The following is an 11,149-nucleotide window of genomic DNA, read 5'->3' on the forward strand; positions in this document are numbered from 1 at the left end:
TACTGCTTACAATCCTTCAAACGTGTCTTGTTCAGTAAGGATCTCACACGCTGTAATGGCGTCTCTGTTCTGTTCAACAATGTCAATATCTGCTTTCAGTTTCCCTTACCTCTGTCATGGGCTAATTATTAATGGAAGGAAATGCTGCCATCTGATTTTGTTACCAGCAGATGATGTAGTTTGTCTGATACCTTTCAGAGTCAAACCTTTTACGGTGAATTCAATACATTTGTCTTGTTCATGTTAACAATTTCACTGTTCTAGGAAGAAAAAACAAAAATAAAAGGAAGAAAGTCTTTGTAGTCATCCAGGTAGTAATGACTACCAAGACTTTCTTCCTTATATATATATATATATACTATATATTTACGAGAATAATGTGAAAATGTTTCACTAGTTTTAAGAAGATGAGATAATCCCTCCTGTACATGACCTGTCTGTTACCAACCAGTTGGATGTTAATTTAGGCTAATTTGCTCCTATATATCTGCTGTTACCCTGATGGACATTGTGTCTCACAAGAAATCCTCTTCTTGTCCCCTAGATATTGTTCTGTTTTATTTATCCAAAGTCTTGCAGAAAGTCATCAACAGGCAAAATTCCAGTGCAGTTTCCGCCCCTGCCACAGCACAGACTCCGCTCTACTGAAAGTCACTAATAACTTCGTCCTAGCAGCTGATAATGGTCTATGCTTAATTTTAATTCTCCTTGATCTGAGTGCTGTCTGTGATACAACTGACCATACCATTTTAATTAATCTTCTTAAAGATTATGTGGCTATTACAGACAGCGCCCTTGATTGGTTCTCATCCTATCTCTCAAACAGATGAGATGAAATTTGGTGTACCTCACGGCTCAATTTTGGGTCCTATCTTATTTTGATTATACGTGCTTCCTCTAGATTACATTACTTGCAAACACATTAGGTCTTGATCTTTTTTTCCTTTTATGTCCTGCTACACAACTCCAGTGATACAGTAAGTAGTATTGTTAGTGGTGACCCATTTCAGTCACCAGTTTTTCTTTTTTTTGTTGTTGTAATAATTTTCCTTTTTAGATTAGTATTACTTTTAAACAAATTTAAAATAAAAAAGATGAAACTATCCAATGTAATTTTTTTTTTAATGACACAAAAAAGTGCTACCATGTCCTAAAGCTGTTTTGAATATACTGTAGATATTATTTCAACCACAAATAAAAACTGTACAAGTGGCAATGAATTTTTGTATTCAGAGTTCTTCTTCTTACAATACCACATATATGATTACTATTCAGAATGTAATGAAGCTGAAGAACTCACTAAACTCACTCCTCCTTTCTCATCTTGGCTGGTTTATTGTAGTTAGGTTGCAAAGTTTGAAGTTACGTCAGCATTGGGTAAAAGCCAAGAGACCACATTTTCACAAGTCTTACACCAAAAGCCTACTGCATATCTGCTGTTTCTTTCCACAAAAGAAGTACAAAAATGATTTTTCCAGAAAGATAAATGTGAATATTTGTGAGCAACAGGAATTGCTACCTAATTGGTTCTAAATTATAGTACTACATTAACTTAATGGCAACATGAAAAAAAAACATTGGTCAGAGGAGAAAAGCTGGCATTCTTCTGTCAAGTATACTATGATCACAGCTTCACCTGAGAGATGAGCCTGTTGAGACACTGGCTGCACTGCTCTGCTCTCTTCCCAATGCTGATGGAGGGAAAGCCATAAACTAACATAAACAACGACATAAACTAATTTGTGCCAAGAATCTTGCCACTCCGACGCCACTTGAGTGCATCTGCTTCGGCTGGCCTCCAACTGGGACAAGAGTATGTGAAATATTTTCATGTGTTACACAAATCTGTGGTTGAGGCCATGGAGGAGATATTTGAGGACACCGAACTGCTGCAGCCCCTTCGATATGCCAGCTATGATGTTGTTCTGACGGACCCTCTCACTGGTTGAGGGGTACTTCAGGCTCATCGTCTTAAGCCGCGGCCACACTGATCCGTCAGAATTACTGACGGATAGATTTCTGTCCGTTGGGCTGTTTTGGAACGTCAACGTGTTCGTCGATTTAAAAAAAACAAGAGTAGGAATGTCTCATATTTGCTGAACGGACGGTGACGAATCCGTCCGTCCAGAAAAAGTTCAACTGGGTTGAACTTTCTGTCTGTCAAAACAGATGAAAATCTGACAGAGACGGATGCATCATCAGCGTTGCCCGGACAACGGACAGCTCTCAATGAAAATGAATTGAAATGAACGGAGACGGACAGACACAACGGATCAGTGTGGCCGCGGCCTTAGTCGTCCTCTTGTTCTCAGGTGGACAGTTCAGGGAGAAGGGCATCTCACCATTGCCCCCTCACCACTCTCATATGTTGCCTTTGCAGGAGCAGAACTGGCTGATAAGATTACATTTTCTGAGCGACTCCAAAATATTTTTTCATATTCATGTCTTCAAATTATATATGTTGCAGACCCTGTCTACACACCATTTGTCCACAATTATTTTGGTCCTGATGTCCATTATTTGGAACTTTTTCAGGCAGCAGATATTTGGCTGAAGTGACTTTACATTTGAGTTCCCCCGTCCAACCATTGTCTACATGGCCTCATCCTAATGACCTTGGGGACCATGGTGGGAAATCTCCTTGAGGATATAGCAGAAGACATTGCTGCTGCTTTTGCCAAATTACCTCAGAAGGTCATCTGGAGGCATACTGGGAAGAGACCGTCCACTCTCAGCAACAACACCTTGCTGCTGGACTGGCTGCCCCAAAATGACCTGTTGGGCCACTAGAGTCTTTGTGGCCCACAGAGGCACCAATGGACTTCAGGAGGCCATCTACCATGGAGTTCCCATCGTCGGCCTTCCTCTGATGTTTGACCAGGACAATAACCTCTTCAGGATGAAAGCGAGGGGCGTTGCCAAAGTGCTGGACATTGGCACAGTAAACAGAGACAACTTCCTGGAGGCAGTGAAGGCAGTGCTTTATGAGCCGTCCTACAGGGAGAACATGCAGATGCTCTCCAGGCTGCACAGAGACCAACCCATGAAGCCTCTGGACCGTGCCATGTTCTGGATCGAGTTTGTCATGAGAAACAAGGGAGCTGCTCACCTGAGGACTGATTCCTACAAGATGTCCTGGATTCAGTACCACTCGATTGATGTTGTGGCATTTTTGCTAGCATTCGTCATCCTGATTTCACTGACTTGTATTTTAACAGTGAAGTGTTTGTGGCGTAAAATGTTTGATAGGAGGAAACAGAAAAATAACTAATAGATGTGTATTATGACGTACTGTATATGTACCGTATATACTCCACTTTCATTGAACAGTTGAGTGGAGTTGGACCTCTCCCTACATACAATTTATAGTATGTACAGTTTCAGTTACAGCATTCTGAAAATTCTGTTTAGCCCCTCACAAATAAAGTGAAGGAATTAGTCTGTGAAGAGATGAAAATCTATTTAATCATGAAAAGAGGTTTTAAAACGTTCTCTCATGTGATGTTTTTTTTTCGGCAGTGATATTTCATCCTTTGATTTTCAGATCCCCTTTTTGAGGATCTTAATTGTACAAGTGTGCTGCATGATTAAGATATTTGTATTGTTAATCCAGAAGATTTGACAAAACCAAAATTACATCTTGTGCATTGACACAATTTACAAATCTCAATATTTCATAAACAACTAAAAGAAAATAATTTGAACTCAACATCAGTTATTCAACGTAAGATGGCCATGATGTTGTGGTTCCATTACCATACCAGTGACGCAGGAGCCATTTTACTTGTTTTGCGATTATGTTTTGTGGTGTAAAAACGATACATTTATACAGAAAGTATGTACTTCTAAATATATGTACTACTAAATGTAATCGTGTACTTAGACTTTGTACATGTATTTAAATAAATTTAAGTATATACTTAATAAATGTTCACTCTTGTGACTTTTTGACTTCAAATATAATTATTTCGGATGTGTCTGATCTAAAGAAATTATTCTGTCAATTCTGGAATAGTATTTGAAGCTATAATGTAGAGCAGCCATGTCTTATTTCAGTTACATTTTTTCAAGATCCAAATCTTTCTCTGCATTTCATGTGTCACTCACAGTGGAAAGTGCACCATCTATATTTTGACATGTAATGGTGGAAGGGACTTCATAAATAAGTTTCTGAAATTGTAACTACAAAACATGTCTATAAACAAGTTTCAAGCTAATCGTAACTCATTGCTGTCTTATTAAAAAATTGTGATTTACTTCTAAAAAAAAAACCTATACTGTATATAAGTGGCCTACTGGTATACAACATATTAGAGGTCTTCATCTTGTCACGGTGAGGTGTGGTGAGGACCCAAATGCAGGACAGCGAGGCAGGTAGTGATCAAACCCCAAGACTGGGAGTTTAATATAACGGGTGCAGGAAACAACAGGTAAACAAAGACGGGAGCACTTAACAGACACATGACAGAAAATAATGAACCGACAAAGACTGACTGGGGAACAAGACTAATATACACATGGGGAGGTGATTACAAATCAGACACAGCTGGGGCAGACAGGTACACATAGAACTAAAAGAACCAGACAGGGAAACAAGACACAAAGAAATACAAAACCTAGACAATGAACAAAGGGACTGAAAGTCACAACCGTGACACATCTTTAGAAAGCTATTCTGATACCAGCATAATAATACTGATGTTTTGATGTTTGCTACCACCTAAATCAACTCTGCTGTTCCAAGACAATTCTATTGATTAGTCCTCATTCAAATTTCAAGAATACAGCCCTTAAAATGTGTGAGAGAGCACTAAGAGAGAGAGCTTGTGGTGCCTTGCAAAATGTTTGAAGTAGTTACAAAGATTATGAGGCACACACCACCATCTTGGAAGAGTAACAACAACAGGGAAGCTTGTAATGTTATCACTTATTCCCTGATATAACACAGAAAATGCCTAGTCTATGTGAGTTGGTAGGGTTTTCAAAGTATACTATAAAATGTGGAAAAGGAGCTGGGAGGAAGAGGTGACAACATTAAAATCTTTGATTTTGTTGTCACTGCTCCAACATGGTATCGTGTCCCTCATAACCATTAGGAACAAGTCTCCAGACTGTCAGTAACATGCTTCTATTTGGTTATTTGATTCAGCAATGCATCAAAGTGGCATAGCTGCAGCTACCGTGACCTCTTTTATTGGTCTGTTTTGAGAGAGACAGAATCCTGTACGCTGTTGAACTTTGCCTGTGACAAAGATATTGCACAACTCTCAATGCCATGTTTAGCAGTCACACAGACAAAAACTGCACGGACTGTTAGTCTACTGTACTACACCTTTGCCAGTTCCACTGTAAGTAGAAAATTAATTGTTCTTGTGTAATGAAAAAATGGTCTCACAGCTTGAATCTCTTATTGAAGGTGTAAGTGTCTTTTTGAGAAGTGTTTACCTTCAACTCTTCAGCTGCAGCCCAACATGTACAGAAGCCCACGCTCTTCCTCTGTAGTTTAGGAATTACTGTTGAGAAATGAGAGGAGTTTTACATTTGAGGTAAATGTGCATATAGAATGGACTCCTTCCATACCATGGTAGTGCAAACACATCTTGGGGGGAAGTATATCAGACTTGTTATGGCTCTCTGTACAAGCTTTGGAAGCCTCACTTATTCAGACAAAGAAGTATCACTTCTGTATTGATAGTTGTTTCTACAAAATTTCATTTTAAAGGAATAGTTCACCCAAAAATGAAAAATGTCATCATCTACTCACCCTCATGCCAAATCAAACACAGGTGAAATTTGTTAGTCCATATAACACACAGGGAGGTTGCCAGGACAACTTGGTAGCAGCCTTCTCCAAAACAACTGAAGTCAATGGGGACCGGTTCTTTAGAGCTCCAAAACAAAAACAGCCAAACAATCACACTGTGAATAGAAAGACCTATACACCATTATTTGTTGCAAATCAATCAGCTGTAGTTAAAATTTGCACTAAATTATAGTGTAAATATACTGTAGGTCTTTTTGGAACTCTGAAGAACTGGTCCCCACTGACTTCAGTTGTTTTGGAGAAGGCTGCTATGGAGTTCTGCTGGCAACCTCCCTGTGTGTTATATGGACAAACTTCACCTGTGTTTCAACTGGCATGAGGGTGAGTAGATGATGACAGAATTTTCATTTTTGGGTGAACTATTCCTTTAAGTTGATGGTCCCTGCATTTGTAAATGTATGAATTTAGAGAATTGAAAATCTGTCATACCTAAAAACTTCATCGTGCCCTATACTTTGCTAAATGTTCCTTTTAATCAAAAGCAGCACATAGGCAGCAGGTTTTGTGACTGAAAAATCCACTAAATAATTAGTAAATGATCTTTGTGGTTTTCAAGGACGTAAAAGGCCTACCAAATGTGATTACTTGGTCAAGCTATACCATTCTCCATTATCCAGTGTTTACCCTACAAAATATGGTGACTGTTACGCACCTATGTCACAATTTTTTTTTAAAGAACATTAGGTGTAGCACAAATTAGCAAAACAAAGTGGAGAGGGGGGTAATTCTCACCCACTTCTCTTTCACCCACTACACAACAATCTGGTTCGTATTGTAGTTTCACCTGGTGTGGCTGGTTTGATTCTATCATGATGACATTAAAAGTCATACTACCATTCTACACTCTGGCAGGGTTTTTTGAATAGTAGATTAAAGGATAAGTTCAGCGATTTTGGACCTATATATAATTTGTCATTTACAAACCTGTAGCACTTGGACCCATAGACAATATTGGCTCCTGAGTCAACTGTCGGTTCAAATGGCAAGCTCTGTTGCTAGGCCTCTTGCAAGCAAGCAGTCCACACAGGGTTTGTCAAAATATATCCTAAAAACACCAGTCTGTGAAAATGATACGTGACCAACCGGCGTATTTATATTCATGGCCCGGAAAGCAGCAGCTCCGCACCATTTCCAGTGAATAGTCTTCTACCAAACTCTATCCGGCTCCATGTGCAGCTGTTTACAATCTGACCTGACCATCCGAAAACTAGCCGCCAGTAACACACTGCCACGCCACAGCAGTCTGTCCTGCAGCAGAGAAAAATAGTAGAGAAAAATAATCCCCTGTGGAGCCTACAAATGTATTTTTTGGAGATATTTTGTCAAACCCTGTTTGGACTGCTTGTTAGCAGCAATAAGCCTAGCAACAGAGCTTGTAATTTCAACCGACAGTTCACTCCGGAGCCAATATTCTCTGTGGGTCCCAGTACTACAGGTATGTAAGAGAAAAATATAAAGGTCCAAAATCTCCAAGCTTATCCTTTAAAGAGACAAGGGCTCAATTCTCCCCAAAACTATTTGTCAGGTTCCTCTTGCATATGCTGTATCTATTATAACAATGCTTTCCACACGGTCACATTTTGAAATTTCACTGCTCTAGAAAAGTAAAGGGAAGGGAATCACCTCTCAAGCAAAAGGAAACTATTTCATTGCTGCCTGAGGAAGAGTGTATTATTAATGCAGCTGTATAAATAAATATTCCTTTTGTTTTATTTTTGTGCCTCTCCTTCCCTTATTTTTCCACAATTTTACATTCTTGGGAATGTATTGCCTTCTCTACACCTTTCATAGTTGCCAGTAAACTTTTGGCATACTATTGACTGAGGAAACTTGCATAAGAATTGTAACAAATCTGCAGCAAAGTTTCCTGATCACAATAGTAGAGTTTAAGTAACCCTGCTGTCATCGACCACTTTATGATTCCAGCTTCACTTCAGAGATGAGCCTGTTGAGACTGGTGACCCTGACTGTACTGCTCTGCTCTCTTCCCAATGCTGATGGAGGGAAAGTCCTTGTTTTCCCTGTGGATGGAAGCCACTGGGTCAACATGAAGGTCCTCATTGAAGAACTCCATTCCAGAGGTCACGACATCACAGTGATCCGGCCAAAAACTAGCTGGTACATCAAAGCGGAGTCTCATCACTATCAGTCAATCACACTCAACATTGCTGCTGGATTTGAAGAGAATGACTTTAATCCATTTGCAACAACAGTGCTGCAGCTCCGGCGTGAGTTCCATACTTCTGGTTTAGCCTACATCAAAGTTGGAGAGGAGTTTGTGACAAAAATGCATCAATTGCACAAAGCTGTGGTTGAGAAAATGGAAGACATTTTTGAGGATGCTAAACTGATGCAGTCCTTCCAAGAGGCCAAGTACGATGTTGTTCTGACAGACCCCTGCTTCGGTGGAGGGGTACTTCTGGCTCATCGGTTGGGTCTGCCTCTGGTCTTCAATGTAAGATGGGCAATTCTGGAAGAGGGACATTACACAGTTGCCCCCTCGCCACTCTCATATGTTCCAGTACCAGGGAGTGAACTGACTGATAAGATGACTTTTATGCAAAGGGTAAAGAATGTTTTTTTTTGCTTAATGGTACACAATAACAAGGCAATATTGGCGGCCCCTCACTACACACCATTTGTCCACCGTTACTTCGGTCCTGATGTCCATTATTTGGAGCTTTTTCAGGCAGCAGACATTTGGCTGATGAGAAGTGACTTTACCTTTGAGTTCCCCCGTCCCACCATGCCCAACATTGTCTACATGGGCGGTTTTCAGTGCAAGCCCTCCAAGCCTCTTCCTCAAGATCTCAAGGACTTTGTCCAGAGCTCTGGAGAGCATGGCGTCATCATCATGACCTTGGGGACCATGGTGGGAAATCTCCCTGAGGATATAGCAGAAGACATTGCCGCCGCTTTTGCCAAATTACCTCAGAAGGTCATCTGGAGGCATACTGGGAAGAGACCATCCACCCTGGGCAACAACACCTTGCTGCTGGACTGGCTGCCCCAAAATGACCTGTTGGGCCACCCAAAGACCAGAGTCTTTGTGGCCCATGGAGGCACCAATGGACTTCAGGAGGCCATCTACCATGGAGTTCCCATCGTCGGCCTTCCTCTGATGTTTGACCAGGATGATAACCTCTTCAGGATGAAAGCGAGGGGCGTTGCCAAAGTGCTGGACATTGGCACAGTAAACAGAGACAACTTCCTGGAGGCAGTGAAGGCAGTGCTTTATGAGCCGTCCTACAGGGAGAACATGCAGATGCTCTCCAGGCTGCACAGAGACCAACCCATGAAGCCTCTGGACCGTGCCATGTTCTGGATCGAGTTTGTCATGAGACACAAGGGAGCTGCTCACCTGAGGACTGATTCCTACAGGATGTCCTGGATTCAGTACCACTCGATTGATGTTGTGGCATTTTTGCTAGCATTCGTCATGCTGATTTCACTGATTTGTATTTTAACAGTGACATTTTTGTGGCGTAGTGTTTGGTAGGAAGAAAGGGGAAAAGGACTAATATAGATGTGTATTATGACGTGTATGTACTTATGTGTTTGTATTGAATCATTTTCGTTGAACAGTTGAGTGGAGCCGTTCTTCAACTCCAGGAAGAAGGAAGGAAGGAAGGAAGGAAGGAAGGAAGGAAAAAAGGAAAAAAGGAAAGAAGGGCAAATGTCCTGGATTCAGTACCACTATATTGACATTGCATTTTTGCTATCCTAGGTTATGCTGGTTTCACTGATTTTTTGATGCATTTTGCATTGCATTTTGATGATGACAGTATTATGGCTCAAAGTATTCTGTAGGCCAAAAGTGAACAATCAGTGATATTTGAGATTTTATTCATCAAGATATCTAAATCTCAGCCATAAGGCTCAGCAAAGGCTTCTGTCAGACCTTAACAAGATATAATACAATCTGAGTATTTAATGGAGCTAGTGAAGTTGCATTGCATTTAAATGGCCGAGATGATCAGTCAGAAACATTTATACCAATAAGCACTGACCTTTCCTTTTAGGAGACGATTAGATCAAACTGTTGCTTGAAGAAGAAACCCATAGCATTAGAGAGCCACAGTCACTGAGGAAAATGTATGCTTGTTTTCCTTTGCTATGACTGTGCCTTGCATATATATGTACAAAATGAAGAGTTTCATTTCAGCTTTTTTGAAGGATAGGTAATAGCAAAATGCAAAATGTAGTAAAATTAACATTTAAAGTTTTAGAAATTAAATCTTCAATTATTCAGATTATAAACATTGAAACAAAATGGAGTTTGGCCTTGGTTTTTGCATCTAATGTAAGCAACCGAATGTGTGAAAATGAAAGAAAGAAAGAGAGAAAGAAAGAAAGAAAGAAAGAAAGAAAGAAAGAAAGAAAGAAGTAAATGTGGAAGGAAAGAAAGAAAGAAGTAAAGATGGAAGGAAAAAAATAAGTAAATGTGGAAGGAAAGAAGAAAGGAGTAAATGGAAGGAAAGAAAGAAAGAAGTAAAGGTGGAAGGAAAGAAAGAAGTAAATGTGGAACTAAAGAAAGAAAGAAATAAAGGTGGAAGGAAATTTATTTTTAACTTAACTTTTTAACTTGTTAGAATAGATTTCTTTGCATTGACCTCAGCAGAAAATGGAATCCCAAGTAAATGCATTTTTATATAATCATGTCGCACAAGAAAATGTGCAAAAAGTCCAGAAAGTAGTGTAGGGTGGGACTGAGAACCACAGAGATCATGTTCACTCACCATCGGTGTTCAAAATACTGAACAGCATGTACCCAAAGTGTGTACTTTATCTCCCCCTTGTGGAATTAAAAGGAAGAAGCACACACACACACACACACACACACACACACACACACACACACACACTTCTAAAGAAATAAGTCTAAACATAAATATGTAACTAAGTGATTGTGTGCATATGCGAGCATGTGGTCTCTGACAATGTTATTAAATATGGGTACAAAATGTGTATATTATATTATGGAAACCACAAATCTAGTGTGGAAAATGATAGACTGACAAACAACCTACAAAGTTGGCATATCAAACAGACTGGGAGAGCACCAGCATGTTCACTCAGTCAGTAGACATAACCTAATTATGCCACACATTAAAAACTGAGCTGATGAGTTTATTCATGAAACTAATCAGTCACTACAAAACCAAATGAAGGCAGCATGCCCTGACTATTTCCAATTGAAAGAGAATACATATTGGATGAAGTAAATTGTAAATTGTAATTCAGACATTGCTGCAACAATTCCCCAAATGTCATTCTGCTCATTGTTTCATTTCCACTCCACTGGATTTCTCGATTAGCCAATCT

The 11,149-nt window shown here is 39.8% G+C and overlaps 1 protein-coding gene and 1 pseudogene across 1 annotated transcript; both read left to right on the top strand.

Moving 5' to 3' along the window:
* The first annotated feature begins 1,859 nt into the window (after nt 1-1,859).
* LOC139916158 (UDP-glucuronosyltransferase 2A2 pseudogene) lies at nt 1,860-3,271 on the top strand (annotated as a pseudogene).
* Nucleotides 3,272-7,763: 4,492 nt separating this feature from the next.
* On the top strand, nt 7,764-9,578 carry LOC139916155 (UDP-glucuronosyltransferase 2A3-like). The gene is made up of 2 exons (XM_071904960.2): nt 7,764-9,260; nt 9,552-9,578. Exons 1-2 carry the CDS (start codon nt 7,764-7,766, stop codon nt 9,576-9,578), a joined length of 1,524 nt encoding a protein of 507 aa, XP_071761061.2.
* Nucleotides 9,579-11,149: the final 1,571 nt, after the last annotated feature.

The sequence above is a fragment of the Centroberyx gerrardi genome, chromosome 8 (genome assembly GCF_048128805.1).
Source record: "Centroberyx gerrardi isolate f3 chromosome 8, fCenGer3.hap1.cur.20231027, whole genome shotgun sequence".
Classification (NCBI taxonomy): Eukaryota; Metazoa; Chordata; class Actinopteri; order Beryciformes; family Berycidae; genus Centroberyx; species Centroberyx gerrardi.

What these genes read in the sequence shown, in the direction of transcription:
- LOC139916155 (XM_071904960.2), top strand. Translation starts at nt 7,764, where the DNA reads ATGAGCCTGTTGAGACTGGTGACCCTGACTGTACTGCTCTGCTCTCTT. An exon ending in TGGCATTTTTGCTAGCATTC is followed by an intron (nt 9,261 to 9,551) that starts GTCATGCTGATT and finishes TTGCTATCCTAG; the next exon opens with GTTATGCTGGTTTCACTGAT.